Source organism: Belonocnema kinseyi, chromosome 6, assembly GCF_010883055.1.
Source record: "Belonocnema kinseyi isolate 2016_QV_RU_SX_M_011 chromosome 6, B_treatae_v1, whole genome shotgun sequence".
In the NCBI taxonomy this organism is placed as follows: Eukaryota; Metazoa; Arthropoda; class Insecta; order Hymenoptera; family Cynipidae; genus Belonocnema; species Belonocnema kinseyi.
In genome coordinates this window covers 85,243,347-85,262,661 of record NC_046662.1, presented here as the reverse complement: position 1 = coordinate 85,262,661, position 19,315 = coordinate 85,243,347, and the positions used below count along the sequence as shown (strand labels likewise).

General features: G+C 29.2%; 1 protein-coding gene across 14 annotated transcripts in view; it reads left to right on the top strand.

The window, feature by feature from the left end:
* Window positions 1-19,315, top strand: part of LOC117175701 (histone deacetylase 4) — a 375,256-nt gene extending 355,941 nt beyond the window's left edge. For 10 of the 14 annotated variants that reach the window (XM_033365457.1, XM_033365456.1, XM_033365460.1 and 7 more), the window contains 7 exons: window positions 1,504-1,783; window positions 4,130-4,576; window positions 7,934-8,203; window positions 10,377-10,723; window positions 13,358-13,912; window positions 15,925-16,064; window positions 17,650-19,315. In XM_033365457.1, coding sequence (XP_033221348.1) covers window positions 1,504-1,783; window positions 4,130-4,576; window positions 7,934-8,203; window positions 10,377-10,723; window positions 13,358-13,912; window positions 15,925-16,064; window positions 17,650-17,713 — 2,103 coding nt within the window. In that variant the 3' untranslated portion in view covers window positions 17,714-19,315. The remainder of the gene's footprint in view (window positions 1-1,503; window positions 1,784-4,129; window positions 4,577-7,933; window positions 8,204-10,376; window positions 10,724-13,357; window positions 13,913-15,924; window positions 16,065-17,649) is intronic. The other 4 variants (XM_033365455.1, XM_033365450.1, XM_033365452.1 and 1 more) reach the window with 3 other exon arrangements.

Sequence of the window (19,315 nt, the reverse complement as noted above, 5' to 3'; positions counted from 1 at the left end):
TTGGGTCCATTAATAGCCAAGGTCTTTGTTAATGGACCCAAGTGGGGAACCTTACATAACGGCTTCGTGAGGTTCTTCGCTTGGGGTGGATTGTTCAAAATCATATTTTTTTGTCGAAAATTTAAATATTTTCTGGAACATTTGTCTATTTTTTATAGAAAATTCTTTCTTTTCGATTGATAAATCATATTTTTAGTAGAAAAGTCATATTTTTTATTGAAAATTTGTCTTTTTTTTTTGGCTGGAAATGTACTTGTTTATTAAAAACTCAACAGTCTTCTGAAAAATTCCTCTTTTTGGCTTGAAAATTCAACTGATCAGTTGATGTTCAATTTTTATTGTTGAAAATTCTTCTCTTTTGATTGAAGGCTCAACTATTTGATTTTTTAACTTAAAAACTCAACTTCTTTCTTAAAAATTTGTATCTTATGGTTGAAAATTCAATTCTTTTCTTGAAAATGCAATATTCAAAGCAATATTTATTGAGTAATTTCAAGTTCAAAATTTATCAAATTTATGAGCCCTCATTTGAATTGTGCAAAGAATATGTAAAAATCCAGAAGATTTATGTACCCTGCGACTTTTTTTGTAATTTTATGCGACTGATGCTACTTTTTGTCATCCATTATAGTCGATGAAGGCTACGTCTTGGGATAGTGTTTTGAGTAACTTTGTTATTTAATTAAAAATAGTAAGATTCCATTTTTTCACTTTCTGAAAAAGCACGACACGTTGGACAGATTGGACAATACGAAACGCCAAAAAAGTGTGTTTAGAATGTTTTAATTCTGAATGAACTCGATTTGAACGTGTTCAGTTTGGATTATTTTTTCGTTTGAACGTCTCAAAATCGAAATTGCTCAATCTTGATGGCTTCTACCTTGAAATTGTACAATTTTAAATATTTTTCATCTGGAGATAGTCTACTTTTGAAATCTTCGATTTTTTTATTGGATATGGTTAAACTGCGATACGCCACCTGGTGACAAAATGCCGAACTAGAAAGAATAGGCACGATTTTATAGATGCATTTTAAAGATGCATTTTAATTTGTGCATAAAAATGTTTTAACAATTTTTTTGGATTTTAAAGTATTTACTGGATAATAAAAATAAATCTTTATCGGAAACAAAGTGTTTTAGATGGAATTTACATATTATACAGTGAAAAATCACACTTTTTGACAGAAATATTTTTCTAAAAAAAAACAATTATTGTTCCCTTTATTGTGATTTTCAAAATATTAATTTTGAAGCAAAAATGAACCCAAAGTAAATTTTTATTAAATTGTACATGAAATATTTACATTGTACGTTTGAGTCTGAAGTTATTTAACTTTGAATGTTTAATTTTCAAATTTAAACGGTTCAAATTTAGAATGGTTCTACATTAGATTCGTTCATTTGGAGATTTTTTTTTTAAATATGCACTTGAATTTTTGTCGAGTCTTGTGTGACCACCCAGGAGTTATTGGAAGGTTAATGTAATTATGGGAATTTTCAGAGTGGTACGAAACTCGCACCAGTCTCAGAAGCTGAGGTCAGAGCAGCGTTCACCGCCCGTTTAGGGATGCCACTTACCGGTCAAATGTTGCCCGGGACTTTGCCATTCTACCCATCCCTCACAGTCATTGAAGGCGAGCCAACGTACGTTCACAAGCAAATGCAAAATTTGGAGCAAGCGATAGGCAATAGGCAGCATCCAATGTACCACGGAAATCCAATTACGGACACTCAAGTAGCACACGCACGACTGCTTAAGGCTGGTCACCGGACTTTAGGTAGTATGTTCACTCTTTGTTCACCAAGTTTTATTGTCGTGAAATGATCTCGGAATACAGTCCTTTTCGAAAAATCGTCGAAACCCACGCTGGTGAAAAAACCAGAAAATTATCGCGATTCTCTTTATTATCAGGACATTTTACTTCCGAGAGGTCTCACGTGCCCTTAAGGTCCTTGGAAAATAAATTCAGTGTTTCTACTCGCCTGGAATTGTCAGGGAATTTTCGTATACCTAGAAAAACCTGAAAAAGTCTAGGATTTCTGTTTACAATCAGGGAGTTTTTTCGAAAGCTCGTTTAATTTTTTTTTAATTATACTGAAAAAATAAACAGCAATGTTTTTTTCATTTGCAAAAGTAGTTTTAAATTACTGGATTTAACGATTTATCTAATTTAAAAAATATAATTATTCAGGTAAATAATAAGTCTGAAGACCTGATACTGAGTGAGCTGACGAAATCTTGCAAAATAATTATGAATTATTATTGAAGTTTACCCCGTTTCACCGACAAAAAACTTTTTATGGAAATTGAAAGATTCCACTTTTGTGTATTTTTGTTGGAAATTTATCTTTTTTTACTTAAATAATTGAACTATTTGTTTGAAAATTCATGTTTTTTGTTGATAATTAATCTTCTGTGTTACAAATACAGCTTTGTTGTTGAGAAATCAACAGTTTGGTTGATTTTTTTTCTCTGTTGACTGCAAAATGTTTGTTAGGTAGACATTCGTCCTTTTTAATTGTATTCTATTGTGTTTGATTAAGAATACAAATATTTTTACATTGAAATGTCAATTATTAAATTTTTGGTGAGAATTCATCTTTGAAAATTCAACTGCTCGGTTGAATGATATACTCTTTTCTAAAAATTAATTTCCTGGGCTGAAGATTTATATTTTTAATTGAAAATTCTTCTCTTTGGTGGAAAATTTAATTATTTTGTTGAAAATTAAATTTTTAAATGATAATTTAATTAATTCAGTTGAATATGCCATTAATATAGTTGAAAATTAATCTGTTTAGTTGAAAATTTAGTTTTTTAACTGCAAATATAAACTTAAAATTTTTATTTTTTGGTAGAAAATTAATCTTCTTGGTTAAAAGTTCATATTTTTGGTTTATAATTGAACTATTTCAATTGACGATGCATGATTTTATTTAAAAGGTTAGATTTTTAAATGAAAATTCATTTATTCCACATTTCAATTAAAGATTTATATGTTATCTTATTTACTCGAAAATTCATGTATTTTGTTCAAAATGTATCTTTTTAGTTCACATTTAACTATTCGTGTTAAAGATTCATTATTTTATTTAAAAATTCATCACTGTGGTTAACAATTTAACTTTTTTTTCTAATCGGTTACTTATTTCAATTAAAAATTAATTTTTTTCCACTAAAAATATAAGTATTCCATCTTTGATTACAAATTTCTTTTTTTTTTCTTTTTGAAAGTTTAACTTTTTTATCCAAAATTGATCTTCTTTAATAGAAAATTCAACCATTTTTGGTTGAAAAGTTAAGTATTACTGATAAAGATTCATTGTTCTAGGTGACAGTTCATTTTTTCGGCTAAAAAAATTGAACTATTCAAGTTGAAGATTTTTCATTTTAGTTGAAAATTGATATTTAAGTTGAAAATTTAACTTTTTCTTTAAATTCCTTTTTTGGTTGAATTATTTTTTTAAGTGAATATTTAAGTATTCCAGTTCTGGTTGAAGATTGATCTTTTAATTCTCAACATTCAACTGTTGGTTGAAAATTCATGTATTTTGTTTAAAAATGGTGTTTGTTGGTTGAAAAAAGTTTCTTTTTTTACTTGAAAATCCAATCAATCAGTTAAAAATTAATTTATCATGTTGAAAATGTAATATTTTTAATTAAAGCATTTCAATTGAACGTAATATAGTATTTAAATTGATTCTACTTGAAAGAACATATTTCCCTATTCTCGTGAGAAATATCATTATCTCCCTTCTTTTCATTCATCAACTTTCGGAACAAATTCATGATATGATTAATTATCTTTTCAGTATTATTGGTTTATTTAGTAATTCGATGGTGATAAGATATCTAAGAATAGCTTGTCATATAATTTGTTTTCACAACTTAAAAAAAACAGTTATTGTAAAATTATGTAAAGAAAGTTCTATTTATTTACGAATAGTATACATCATTTATAATAAACTGGCGAAATTATACACGTATTCCCAGTCTATTATTTAAAAAAATTCGAAACACTTGAATGGCTCAGTACACAATATTGGATACGGTGAAGAGTTCGAAAGGCCTTAAAATGCTTAATTGAAGATTGAAATCTAACATTTCTTCTTCTTCCCCGTTGCTGGTGTTTTAGGTAGAACACAATCCGCCCCTTTGCCTCTGGGGCATCCAATGCTCCAGAGTGGTATGATAGCACCACCGACTCACTATGAAGAGTACCTGGCTGAGAAGCAATTGCATGATCAGCAGCAGCAAGCACACAATTACCTGAAACAGCAGATCCGTCAGACGGTTCTAACTCGTGTTGGATCCAGGGGACAGGCGAATCAGCTGGACGAGGCTCCTGAGAGCGAGGAGTCAGAAGTGATAGATCTGACCGGGAAAAAGGACCTGCCGGAGGAGAGTGAGATCTCCAAGCAGCAAAGGGATCGGGAACAATTTTTACAGCAGCAGAGGGATCTTATGATGCGACACACTCTACAGAATGAATCCACGACCTACTCGGGCAGTAGGAGTATACAAACTGCGAGGCCACTTTCCAGGACGCTCTCTAGTCCTCTAGTACATTTAGGTAAGATTTTGCTGACTCAATCTTTCAGGTTTTGAGCTCACCACACTATTGACATAATTTTACACTTGTTTTCAGTGATTAAATGATTTTGCTATCTTTTCGAAAAAAATGACACTAAACACTCTATTTTCTCATAATTGATTAGGGGATGTGCGCAAATTACGAAAAGTTTTTTTTTCCGAAATTTTGAACCATTTATCCCCATTTTTAGGGTCCGCACATTTTGGACCCCCCCCCCCCCCCCCCCCCCCCCCCCTATCTTAGGTAATTCTTGATGATTAGATTTTTTCGTGAATTTATTTAGGGGTCATCCAAAAATAACGTTAGACGAACTGAATGAAAAAGGACTTTACTAATAAAATAGTTAAATCCTAAAAAAAAAGATTAATTTTTAAAAAAATAGTTGTTTTTTTAACTAACATGATGAGATTTCTACAAAACAGTTAAATTTTTGACCAAACAGGTTAAATATTTCAACAAAAGGATGAATTTTCAATTCAGAAGATTGATTTTATACAAAAAAAAAAAAAAAATGAATTTTCAGCAAAATACATCAGTTTTTAACTAAGTTGTTGAATTTTTAACCAAGAAGATTAATTTTCTAATAGAAAAGACGAAATTTTCAACAAATTACATACGTTTTGAAGGAAGCACCTGCATTTTTTAACAAGAAGGTTAGGTTTCTATAAATAAAGATGAATTTTTTTTGAAAATGACATTAATTCTGAATTAAATAGTTTGAACAATGGATGTGCTTTTATTCAACATTTTCTTTAATTAATATTAGTTTATGTTTTATTTCGTTTCTAAAATTTGTTAGTTAATAGTTTTATTTTTTGACTAAAAAAGATACATTTTAAACTGAAAAGGCAGTAGTTAAATTTTCATTTAAGAGAATTAATTTTCAGTAAAAATAGTTTAATTTTCAAACCAAATCCCCATAAAAATATTTTTTTACATTCTTGAATCTTTAACTAAAACAGTTTAATTTTCAATTCGGTTACAAATTCATTTTTTTGTATATAAAGATTCTTCATTTAGTTTCAAATTTGTTTTTGTTTAAAATTTAACTATTTTGTGGAAAATTGGTTTGTTTTTTAGCTTAAAATTAATTGGTGTAACTGAAAATGTAACTATTCTATTTTTGATTTAAGTTTTTTAATTAATTTCTTTAAGTCTTGAACTTTTTAAGAATTTTTCTAATCGAGTCAGCCTTTGATACACTTTTAAAGGCAAAAAAATGAAGTTTATGTTCGTCAGCTAAATATTTCCAACCAAAAATAAAAAATGTAGAACATTTTCAAAGTTTAATTTTTAATTTCGATGAAAATTAGATAAATTATATACTTTTCAAAATTTTGAAAACTAAAAAATACAAAAAAAATATTTGAAGATCATCCTAATAACATTTTTAATTTCGATAAAAATTAAAAAGGTTTTATGCTTTTCAACACTTTGAAAATTAAAAAAAAATGAAATTTTTTTTTAAAAGTTTGATCATTTTTTTAAATATGCACCTTTTGTGCATTTTTCAATCCGAGAAGACGATTTTTCAACAAAGAAGTATGACTTGAAAGAATGATTGAAGTTTCAACAAAATAATTTGATTTTTAATTAATAATACCGTTTTTAGAAGAAAAAAATGAATTCTTAACTAGAAATCTAATAGTATACTTTTCAACTGAAAATATGAATTTTAATAATTTATAGAATAAATAATGACATTTTAATTGAACGTTTTAGTTCATTTTTGCATATTTTAAACCTGTTCAGTTAGAAAACTTTCGGTCAGGGACTACACGTAAGTTTAATACCTGAAAATTTTAAGACACTATTAATCATTATTGGTCACACTGGTTTTTATGTATCGACTCAAATCTTGAATTGAAATTAAGTTTAAGACTTCTACTTAATAATCCAATTTTTGTTCCTTTTAACATTTTTTATGTTCGAAAAACGCGAGAAACCATTTTTTTTCTCTCAAGAAATTGGACCCTCTTCACAAAAATATTCATCAAAAATTCAATTTTTGATATTGAGCAAAAAAATTTCCTGCGTTTTTCTCTCAAAATAGTATAGTTTTAAGAAAAAATAGTATTATAACGAGATTCGGAAAAAGTATATTTATTTTACAGTTTGAAGTTATCTATTTTCATGAAATCCGTAAAAATCAAATAGGTCAATTTCGAATTGGTAAAATAAAGTGAAAAAACTTTTTTTATAAGAAAAATGGTATAATTGAATAATAATTACTAATTATTACTAATTAATGATAATTAATAATTACTAGTAATGTTATTACTCTTTATTACTAGCAATTAATAATTTATTATTTTATTTTTTTAATTAATAGGGTTGGTCCAGAAAACCAAATTTAAGAAATTGAATTTGGAACTATGTGAAAAAGTAGTATATTGGGAACCTAAAAAAGGATAAATTACTTGGTTCAATTGATTAAGGCCTTCTGAGAGAGTGCTTTATAAAAATATGTTTGAAAAAATTATAATTTTATAGATTTGAAATGATTGTGTTTCATTTTTTAAAATGTTTTTCGGAGGCTTCATCATCTTCAAATATTCTGACAGTTTTTTAATGAATCTTCTACAGAAAATAATTTATATTTAGAGTAGGCCCCTGTTTTGAAACAAAACAAAAACACTTTGAATATACAGAAACGTCGGGAGAATTATTTCTGATGTTTGAGACTTTTATACTCACACAAATATAGTAGAAAAATATTTGATATTCTTGAAAATTAATAAAAGTAAGCACAGTAAATTAAAAAAACCGATTTTTGTATTTGCTCCTATTATCTATTTTCAAGCAACTCAAATTCTTTTTTTCCTAGTGTGATAGCATGAGTAGAAAAGCCTCAAATATCTAAAATAAGTGTCCCGACGTTTCTTTAGATTTTAAAAATGTTTTATGAAAACTGGAATCTACTAATTCTAAATTATTTCCTAGAGAACATTCATTAAAGGACTATCTGCATTTATGGAGATGAGGAAGACCCCGAAAAACGTTAAATAATATGGCAATACACAATAATATCAAATCTATGAAAATTATAATTTCTTCAAACATATCTTCATAACGGGCACTCAGACAGCCTTAATCAATCGACACCAAATAATTTATACTTTTTTAGGGTCCCAATACACTACTTTTTCACATAGTTTCAAATTCGATTTCTAAAATTTGTTTTTTTTTTCATAGCCACCACTACGGGTTAAGGTGTGAGATTTTATAGACATATGTGCACATTCATTATTTGACGTGGCGTCCAACGAAGTCTAACGAAATAGCCTTGACAAGAAGAAGATGTTGATTGATAATAATGAATGATGATTTTTGCAGGGCCTCAAGGAGGTGGAGGAGACGTGTTTGCCCGAGGCTCGCCGCACCGACCAACCACCGGTCTAGCCTACGATCCCCTGATGTTGAAACACGCCTGCGTCTGTGGTGAAACTGTGAGGGGTCACCCTGAACATGGCGGCAGATTACAGAGCGTTTGGGCCAGGTTATCTGAAACCGGATTGCTGCAGCGCTGCGATCGTGTGCGATCTCGAAAGGCCACTCTCGAGGAAATCCAGACCTGCCACAGCGAGGCACACACTCTTTTATTCGGTGAGACTTACCGAAGATATCTTCCTTGTTGACGTCAAAGCACCAGTTAGTAGCTAATCTGCACTGAGCACAGACTTTCTTCTACAGTCAGTCTGGACCTCAACTGCTGAGAATTTCAGTCTCCTGACTTTCGATCATTTCGAGCACTCCATTCCAGTTGATTTCAAACTATATTTCCAAATTATCCAGGGTGTCTACCCTAACTGGAAAACCTGGAAAACCTGGAATTATTGTCAGGGAATTTTGATATACCTGGAAAAATCTGGAAATGTTAGGGATTTTTTTTTTTTTAAGTTAGGGAATTTTTTTGAAGGCGTTCTTAATTTTCTTTAAATTGCAAAATATAACATTGGACGACAATAATTCTTTATTTTTGTGACTCAAAATTTAACTACTCTACTTTTGTTTAAAAATTGACAGTTTTTAGTTGAAAATCTAAGTAGTAATTAATTTGATTCTTTTATCTTTTTGCTTCAAAATTAAACAGTTTGATTGCAAATGTTTACTCTCTCTTAACTGAAAAATCTTTCTTAGTTGAAAATTCAACTGTTTTTAATTACAAATTAAAATCTGTTTTAGTTGAAATATCAACTACGACATTTTTGTACAGAATTCAACTTTTTTGGTATGCAAATTTAATTACTTGGTTGAACGTTAATCTCTTTTGCTAAAAATTAATTTTCTTGGCTGAAGATTAATAACTTTAATTAATTAAAAATGCATCTCTTTGGTTGAAAAATTAATTTTTTTGCTGATAATTTATCAATTCCGATTGTAAATATTTCCTTTGAATATTCTATTATTTTAGTTAGAAATTCATTTTTTGGATTGAACATTAATGTTCTTAACTAAAAATTTAGGTAATTTTTGGTTAACAAATTATGTTTTTCAGTTGAAAATTCGTTTTTATTAGTAGAACTTAATCAAGTTGGTTTTTAATTCAACTATTTCAGTTGTCAATTCATCATTTTAGTGAAAACTGTATCACGTTGGTTAAAAAAAATGCTTTTCGGCGGAAAAAACAATTTTTTAAACTGAATATTTCACCATTTCATTTCTAGTTGTAAACGGATCTTTTTTACTGCTAAATTTAATTGTAAGGTTGAAAATTGGTCTCTTTTAGTCGAAAATTTAACTATACATGGCTGAAAATTGGACCTTTTTAAATTAAAATACATGTATGTCATTGAAGATCAAACTTTTTTGTAGTAAATTAAGCTTTTTGTTCAAAAGTTCGTTTTTTTTTTATTTGACGAATTAAAAGTAAATATTTTTTGTTAAAAATTTATCTTTATGATTTAAAATTAATGTATTTCAGTTTAAGAATCACCATTTTAGTTTAAAAATTATCTTTTTAACTATTCAAGTGTTCCAGTTAATTATTGATAATTTCAGTTGAAAATGTATGTATTTTTTTGTGTTTGAAAGATTGAAGTTGGTAAAAACCTAGTATTTTTTGTTTAAAATTCGCTGATCTTTATTAGTTCAATTTTTAACTATTCGGTTGAATATTTTCCTTTTATAGTTTAAGAATCAATTGTTTCTATTAAATATTCATCATTTTAGTTAAAAGTTCATCTTTTTGTTCGAAATTCATCTATTCCAGTTAAAGATTCGTAATTTTAGTTAAAGAATCATCACTTTGGTTGCAATGGTTTCTAAAATTAATCTTTAACCAAAAATGTAATTATTACATTTTTGCCTGAAAAATGATTTTTCTAGTTCAAAAACTCAACTAAATTGTTGAAATTTCAACTTTTTCGTTAAAAATTAATTTATTTTGTTTAAAAATCGTCTTTTTTGGTAGACTATTGATACTTTTGTATAAAAATTCAACTATTTGGTTACAAATTCATCTTTTAAATCTGTCAAATCGTTTTGAATTAAACATATTAATTGAATCCTGTGAAAATTATTTAAAAAAAAAACATTATTTATAATAAACTCGCGATACTGTATACATATTCCGAGTCAATTGTTTAAAAAATCTCGAAATATTTGAATGGTTCTGTATTATGAAAAATGATACCTGGAAAAAACCTGGAATCATCAGGGAATTTAATTCTAAGATTTGTGTAGACACCCTGTTACCACTCTAATCCTCAGCCGTCGAATATTTACTTTTTGCATTGTATCAAGGGCCTGAAGTCTAATAAAATGATTTTAATTGCAGGCACGAATCCACTAAATCGACAGAAGCTGGACATGTCGAAGCTCTCTCAGTTGCCGATTAAAAGTTTCGTGCGATTGCCCTGTGGAGGTGTCGGTGTCGATTCAGACACAACGTGGAACGAATTGCACACCGCGCCCGCTGCAAGAATGGCAGTCGGATGCGTGGTCGATCTCGCTTTCAAAGCCGCCATGGGAGACATCAAGAATGGCTTCGCCGTCGTCAGGCCACCAGGACACCACGCGGAAACAAATCAAGCGATGGGCTTCTGCTTCTTCAATTCTGTCGCCATCGCAGCCAAATTATTGCAACAGAAACTGGACACGCGGAGGATAATGATTCTGGATTGGGTAAATAAAATTCTCCACTATTTGAAAGTACATTTTTTTAACCAACATAAACTTTAAAAAACCAAATTATTCAACAAATTGCACAAGGAGGCTTAAGAACTCAACAAAATCGATTTCTGATTAGTCTGGAATTTCGAGTATCAGGAAATACCCTAAAAAAGCGGCAATTTTTCAGATTTGTTTTTAACTTACAATAAATATCGTCTTGCTTAAAAAAAAATTGGTTGTACTCAGGGTTACCAACCATCGTTGTCAAAATGTCGAAGGTAATTTTATATTTAAGATTTCAAAGTTCGTGTTTCGTTCAAGAATGAATGTTCCTTTTATACTATATTTTTATGAATTTGAAGTTTGTGTTGATGGACCGGTCAAATATAAATTTTTTTTATATTTTAGAACTAAAACATCATTTTCAGATTAATATATTGAAAATTGATTTTTAAGAAAAACTGATTTGAAGTTTAAGAGTGCAATAAGTTTAGGTATTATATATTTGGTCTTCAGATATAAAATGTATCCACTTCCGGTAATTTAGGGATTATTTCAACCAAATAAGGTACAGATTAAAGTAGGATTTCCTTTAGATAATGCAAAATCTATATTTAGGATTCTGGATCACAAAAACGCCAATATCTCTTTAAAATATAATCGACAAAATGGGCCCTTCTCTTGTGGAACGTCAATATTTATATTCTGAAATAACATCAGTTTCTTCTTGATGCAGAATTCGTATTGCGGTTAATTAAATCACAGAAAATTCCTCTTTATGCCATTTTTTCACTTGAATGAGAACCTAATTAATAGAACCCAATAAGAAAATCAAACTATTTTGTATTGAAAGTTCATTCTTTTTAATTGAAAAGTCTACTAATATTTTTTTTTGGGTTCAGAATTCATATCTTGGTTACAAATTCTACTATTTGTTTAAATATGGAACTATTTTGTTGAAAATCCGTTTTGTTTTTGTTTTGTTTTAGGAGATTCATCTCTTTGATTGAAAATTTAAATAGGTATTCTAATCTTAGTTGAAAATTGATCATTATTAATTAAAAAATTCAACTACTAAATTTTGATTCTAGAAATCATACTTTTTGATTAAAAATTCAACTACCTGGTTTAAGATTGAACTTCTTTGTTAAACATTAATTTTCGTGGTTGAAGATTTAAATATTTTGTGTAAAAATAATTTTTATAACTGAAAATTTAACTATTCCATTACTGGTTGAAAATTGATGTTTTTTGTTGTATATTCGTCTTTCTTAATAGAAACTTCATCTTCTGGGTTGAACATTTAACTGCTTGGTTGAAAAGTCACATTTTTTGGTTAAAAGTTAGTTATTTTTAATTGAAAAGTTCAATATTATATTTTTGGTGCAGAATTCATCTCTTTTTATTGCAAATTCTCATCTTTATGTAGAAAACTAAACTATTTTCTTCGAAAGTCTTATTTTTTGGTCGAATATTCAACAGTTTTGTTGAAAATTCACCTTTTTGAATAGAAATTTCGCCCTTTTGTGTAAAAAATGTATTCTTTTTGTAGCAAAGTCAAGTTTCTTTTGTTGTTAAAAATTCATCTTTTATGGTTCAAAGTTAATTCTTTGTCATTTAAAAGTCTACTATTATATTTTTCGGACAGAATTAATCTCTTTTGGTTAAAAATTTTACTATTTAGTTTAAAATTGTACTATTTTCTTACAAATACATATTTTTGTTCAAAAATTCAACTGTTTTGTTGAACATTGAACTTTTTGGATTGAAAATTCATGTTTTTGTGTAAAAGTCATCTCCTTTGGTGTAAAATTCATCTTTGTTAGTTAAAAATTTTTTCAAGAAATAATTTTAATTTAAAAATGTAACTCTTTTAAAAGATTCCCCTTTTTGGCATGTAAGTTCAACTATTTGGTTGATAATTTAATTATTTTGTTAAAACTTCAAGACTCTTGTTAAAAAATTAATTATTTTGTTGAAAATTTGAATTTTCGTTGGGCTCTTATCTTTTTGTACAGAAAATTAGCCCTTTTCTGGATTGAAAATTCAACTGTCTTCTACGAAATTCGTATTTTTGTTTAAAAGTTCAACTAAATGATTGTCAACGCAAGTGTTTCATTGAATTTTCTACTATTTGGTTGAAAATTCATCTTTCTTGTTTGAAAATGCACTTTTTCGTTAAAAATTCATCATTCCGGGTCGAATGTTTTCTAAAAAAAAATCCAATTTGTACGTAAAAATTTCAATTTTTTGTATTCATCTTTTTTTGTTGAAAATTCAATTATTTTGTTGAAAATGCTACACATTTCAATTTAACACTTTCAGAAAATGGTACCTACATTAATATTATTTAAAATAATTTATTCCTCTATTTTCTTGAAATGTCACCCGATTTTTCCCCGTTTTGAGAACATTCTGAGTTGTGAAGTCTGAAATCACTTTTACAATAGTTCAAAAGTTAATATTTTTAATATTTACATAATATGGAAATGAGTATTGCGTAATTATTATTATTATAAACTTTTACCGATAAATAGTCTAGATTTTTATTTGAAGTTTCAATTGGATCTTTAGAATCCTCTTTAGAATCTTATTAAGATTTATAAAACTAACGTTGATGATAAAAATCTCTCTTGATTTTTGCAGGACGTTCATCATGGGAATGGAACTCAGCAGATGTTTTACGACGACCCGAGAGTTTTGTACGTCTCGATACATAGGCACGACGATGGAAACTTTTTCCCGGGAACCGGTGGTCCAACGGAAAGCGGAACAGGCGAGGGTGTGGGTTATAATGTGAATGTAGCCTGGTCAGGTGGGCTAAATCCTCCGATGGGAGACGCTGAGTACCTCGCGGCATTTCGCACAGTTGTGATGCCCATTGCCAAGGAGTTCGACCCGGACGTGGTGATCGTTTCGGCCGGTTTCGACGCGGCTATTGGTCATCCAGCGCCCCTGGGTGGTTACAAAGTCAGTCCAGCTTGTTTCGGTCGAATGACGCAGGAACTGCTCACTCTGGCTGATGGAAAAGTCGTTCTTGCTTTGGAAGGCGGATACGATCTTGCGGCGATTTGCGATTCGGCCCAAGAATGCGTGAGAGCTTTACTTGGCGATGATCCTACGCCACTTCGCGAGGAGGAGCTAACGAGGGCGCCTTGTCAAAACGCAATTGACACGCTACAAAAAACTATCGCCATTCAGGTAATTAGATAATTTGACAAATTAAAAAAAAAATCTGTCCAAGTTCGATTTTAACAGTTTTTTAAAGCAATCGGTTAAATTGTTATCTTTTTCAATTATGATATCATTCAGTTCACAATGCGTAATTTTAATATCGTTTACTTAAAAAATTATCCATTTTAGATTTTTATTTTTGAGCGTGCATTTTTAATTTAAAGAGTTTCGAAATGCAATTTTGAAGACTTTAAACATTTGAAAATTAAAAGCGTTTGAAGTTGAAACATAAAAACATAAAAATAGCCTCATAATAATATAATCGTAATTAGAGGCTTTTTAAAATTTTTAATATTGGTTTAGTCTAAAATATTCAGTGTTTAAACCATTCAATTTGAATCTTCTTAATTAAGGAAAATAATAGATAGTAAATTGAAACAAAATATTAAAAGTAAACAATTTGAAACTTAATTGTTTCACAAGCCTTGCTGAATCGTTCAAATGTCGAAGAGTTTCTAAACTTTGAACGTTACATTTTTAATTATTGTATTTGAAAAATGTCAATTAAATACTTATTATTTGTAAAAAATTGGAAATGATTTAAAATAATTTAAACAAAGCTTGTGTATCGATAAAATTCGGCTATTTGTGCTGAAATTTCGGTTCAAATAGCTACAGCCTAAGTTAAAACAAAATGTAGATTTTTGCAGATTTCATTTTAAAAATTTAGAAGCTTTTTAAAAATTGTAAAAGGTTTCAAAAGAATAAAAAATATTCTCTTAAGATTACAAGGAAAATTGGAAATGATTTCTCATTTTGAATAATTATTTTAAGAGAATATTTAAAAAGATTTTTTTTTTATTTTCCAGGATTTTCTACAAAGTCGATAAATATCTTTTTAATTAATCGAATTTTTCTTACCATTTTTAGAAAATCCTGCAAATTTTTAAAGATTGCCTTAAGATCTTCCAGATTCTTTTTTGACAATTTTGGAAGCCTCTTAAAATCTTTTAAAATATTCTCTTAAAATCATTTTTCCACATGAAAAATTATTAAAAATTTTCCTAGGAATCTTTAGAAAATGTGTTTATTCTTTTGAAGCCTTTCACAATTCTTGAAAATCTTCTAAATTTTTTATTAGAAATCTACAGAAATCTACATTTCGTTTTAAATTAGGCTTGCAGCTATTTGCACCGAAATTTTAGTACGAGTAGCCTAATTTTGTCGATATACAAACTTGGTTTAAATTATTTTAAATCATTTAAAATTATAAATTAATTTTAAATCTTTTCCAAACTTAAAATGACTCACATTTTTGATACGCATAATAAGCCGGATTTACTGAAAAATGTTGGAAAAATCGATTTATTTAAAAATACAATCAGAAGTTCTTTAAAAATGTTGAAGAAATGTAAAACAGCTTCTAGACTTCTCAAGATTTTGAAATAAAATTGTGGAGCTTTTCAAGTAAATTTACATTATCTCAAATTCGAATAATTTAACTTCTAATTTCAGAAGTGTTGGGTAAAAAAATTTTAATTTTTCCATTTTTAATGTTTCTAGATTAAAATTGATTAAAAAATATATTTTTGACAATTTTAAAGTTCAATGATTGATTGTTGAATTTAGAACAGTGAAAATGATAACGTGGATTTATATTTTTAGTACTGCATTCTAATCCTTAAATTCCCTAGTTTATCAAAGTTAAAAATTCTAAATTTGTTTGTTTGTCTGCATTATAGAGGATTTGAATATAAAATTTTCTAATTTAAAAACTTTTAAACTTTAATTTTAATTATTTAGAAAATTAAGAGTTCTACTTTGAGTGCTTTAATTTGTACTTTCTTTCTTATTACTTCAAATGGAAAAATGTTTTCAAATTTTCTTATTTTATTGACCGTTAAAAATGTTTCCGAACCGGAAATGAGTGAGCATTTTTTTCTTCGATTAAAACGGCCACCCTGAATTTGACTTTTCTCTTGTATTTTCTTGGTACACCGCGATTTACTGATATATATTTTTTTAATTGTTTATTTTAGATGTCGCATTGGCCATGCGTTAAACTCGCTGCACACACTGTGGGTATGAGCGCGATTGAAGCAGGTCAGAAAGAGCACGACGAGACGGAAACCGTGTCTGCGATGGCCTCTTTATCCATGCAGCAGCCCACAAATCTCACGTAAGAATTTAATTATTAGCTAATAATAAAATAAAATATATGCATGTAAGATAGGGTGCTCATTTAAAAACTATTTTTTTTCTAAACGTCTTACCGGCTAAAACAAAGGGCTGACTACTCGATTTTTGAGTTTCACAAAGATTTTAATCTTTTGTAGTTTCTAATAGAATATTGATAATATCATGGAAATCTGCGACAAGTTTAAACTTATAATTGTGCTCTATAAAGCATTTAAAAGAGGTCGTATTTCTTTTTCTTTAAGAAAAAGGCTGATGAGCTCCAAATTTAAAAATGTTAAAAAATGGTAGATTAAAAATTTTAAAGTAACAATGTTATAAATTCTAGAAACTGCATTATTGCGTTCATCTTCAATTTTAAATAAAGGTAACGATATTTTTTCAATTTTCCCCTTAAAATGTATATCAACTTTAAAAACTGCATTATTAGAAGAAAAAAATTTGCAGCCAAACTTGTTTGGTCTTTTCTTTTTTATATTTTGAACTATTTTTATGAGCAAAATTTTAATATTTTGTGATGAAAAAATCCATATTTTTTTAATGTTTAAATTTTAATCGCATCATGTTTTAAAAAAATAAATTACAACAAGGTAAAATGATATCACAGAAACTTCACAGGGATTTTAAGATTTCACAATTATTAAATTTTAGAAGATTTCACAAATGTTTCAAAGATTTCACAAAGATTTCACAAAGATTTCAATGATATCGCAAAAGATTTAATACGTTTAAAGATATAATTATGATCTATAAAACTTTTTTTCAGGGAAAAAACAGGTTACATTTCTTTTTTCTTTAAAAACAAGTCTGATAGGCTCAAAGTTGTTAAATGTTAAGAATAACAGATTTGAAGTAACAATGTTACTTAAAGTTATTTAAAGGAAATAAAGTTTTCTTCGTATTTTATATTTTCTATAAACCAACGAAGTTTAAAAACTACGTTACTTATAAAATAAGTATTATTTTTCATGATTGACATTTTTGGTTCTTAAATTTTGTGCTTCACTGTCATTCACTGTTTCTTTCAACCGACATTTTTCTTTGTTCTTTTTTTTCTGAAACTGTTTTTATTTTTATACACGGCAGTTCACTTTTTTCCGGATGAAAAAAAGCATTTTTTATTACAAAAAGATTTAAAAAATAGAATAGAAACGGGTTTAAGAATTAAAAAATTTTAGCCGCAAAAGAAATAAAACAGAAAAATGCAAAAGAAGCGGAGTTTTTTCTTGTGCATAGTCTAACATACTTTTGGAATGAAAAATAAAATATGGATAGATTTTTTCCCCTTTGAGTAAAAGTTTTAGGATGTAAGGCATTTAAAAAAAACTTTCGAACTTATCAGATTTTTTCTCAAAGAAAAAAGAAATACCTCCCGTTTTTTTTTCTTTTTTAAGTTTCATAAATCATATAACTGTAAGAGTCTCACAGAAGTTAAAAAAAAATCGTACAATGTATAAATTTAAACGATAGCACTTTTAAATTATAATTGAGCACCCTAATATAAAACCAAGAAATCGAATCGAATCCTCTTTGACGAAATTCTTAAAAAGCTTTTGCTCTATTTGCAGAACCACACCAGAACATTCCCGTGAAGTTTCCGAGGAACCAATGGAGCAGGATGAAGCGAAATGAGGCGAAATGCTGTAATTAATAAATATCTGTCAATTTGTCGACTAATACACTGCACATGTTTTCGAAAAGCTTCTTGAAAAGAAAGCTTCTCAGGTCGAGCGAGGACAATTTAAACGTTTGATAACGTTTCATCCAGAAATCATCGCAGGATCATCTTGGCATGGAAGTCATTTTGCGTCAGTCGTTTCTCTGAAACTTGAGCAAGTACTTAAAAAAAAAGACTTACTCCAAGTATAACCAAAACTGCTTGCTTTTACTTAAATGAAACAAGGCCTCGAAAGATCGAGAGCTCACCATTTTTGTAATATTTCCAGTTGGAGAAAAACGTCACTCTAAAAACGTTTTCCCCCGAAAAAAAAAAATATATATATAACTCATGACACATTTCTAATAGAGTCCATCACGACTCGAAGAGTCGAAAAGATTCCTGTTGCCCTGAAACGTACTGTTTGGCTTATTTATATCGCGCAGATAGACATAAGACAAAAGTTTGAAGCTCTATGACGAAGCAAATGTGACACTAAATGTTTCAGGGAAAATCATTGTTTTGGCTGGATCGCGGGTCGATTATCAAGCACATTTTCTAGTACAAGAATGAACAATTTTGTAGAAGCGAGCGTAAAACTTTGTTATTGTATGTTTAGAGAAAAGTAGGTTTTTTATTCGCCAAGTCTGGTCTTAAGTTTAGCCTGGGAACGAACGGTATTCTTAGTTAGATATGGAATTGTGTCTTACGGCAACAACGAAAATGATTAAGAGACCTCAAAATATCGATCAGAACTCTCATTCTTTTCAATTCTTGAAAAACTGTTTTAATATGGAGAAATGTTCTCGAAATTCGGCAAATAACACTAAATGTATATTTGTGTGTTTAAAAAATTGGGACAAACGTCGATTTAAAGAATCTTGCTGGATTAACGTTTACAAGTAACGTTTATAAATAGCTAATGTAAATAATGTTTGTAAATAACCTACATGGATAAAATTATAAATATTTTATGTATTCGATACCAGGTTTTGAGCTCGTGATTTACATCCGCGATGTAATAATTGGCTCGAGGGAAATTTTGAGAGACGAATGAATTCATAAAAGACAATAGGGTTAGATTTTGCAGTGCTCTGCCGTCCGTGCAGAGAGGCTCTTGCGCTTTGTGCTGGCCACGAGCGCACGATTCCCTCCTCTTTTTTTTTGTGAATAACTTTTGAGTTTTTCGAACATTCTGACGATCGTGCTGTTCCGTTTTCAGCGAGGGCTTGAATGAAGTAGTTTTGTATGATTAAATTAGTAAGATGTTTCGTGTGAAGAATAGATGTAAGATGATGTGAAGGTGTGATTGATGGCTGTTGATCGCGAGGAGATGGCAAGCAACGAATCGTTGCTCAAACGTGATTCTTCTTAGATTACTTGGTTTTTCTGCTGCGAACAAAGGCTGGTGCGATTTTTGTGATATTTTGTAAAAAGTCTAATAAGCTACGGTTATTAAATGAGCGTGTGTATAAATGTTTGAGCGCGCGCGCGCGCGCGAGAGAGAGAGAGCGAGAGAGAGAGAAAGAGAATATACTTGAGATACAAGCATTTATTTTTGTGTCATGCATTTTACG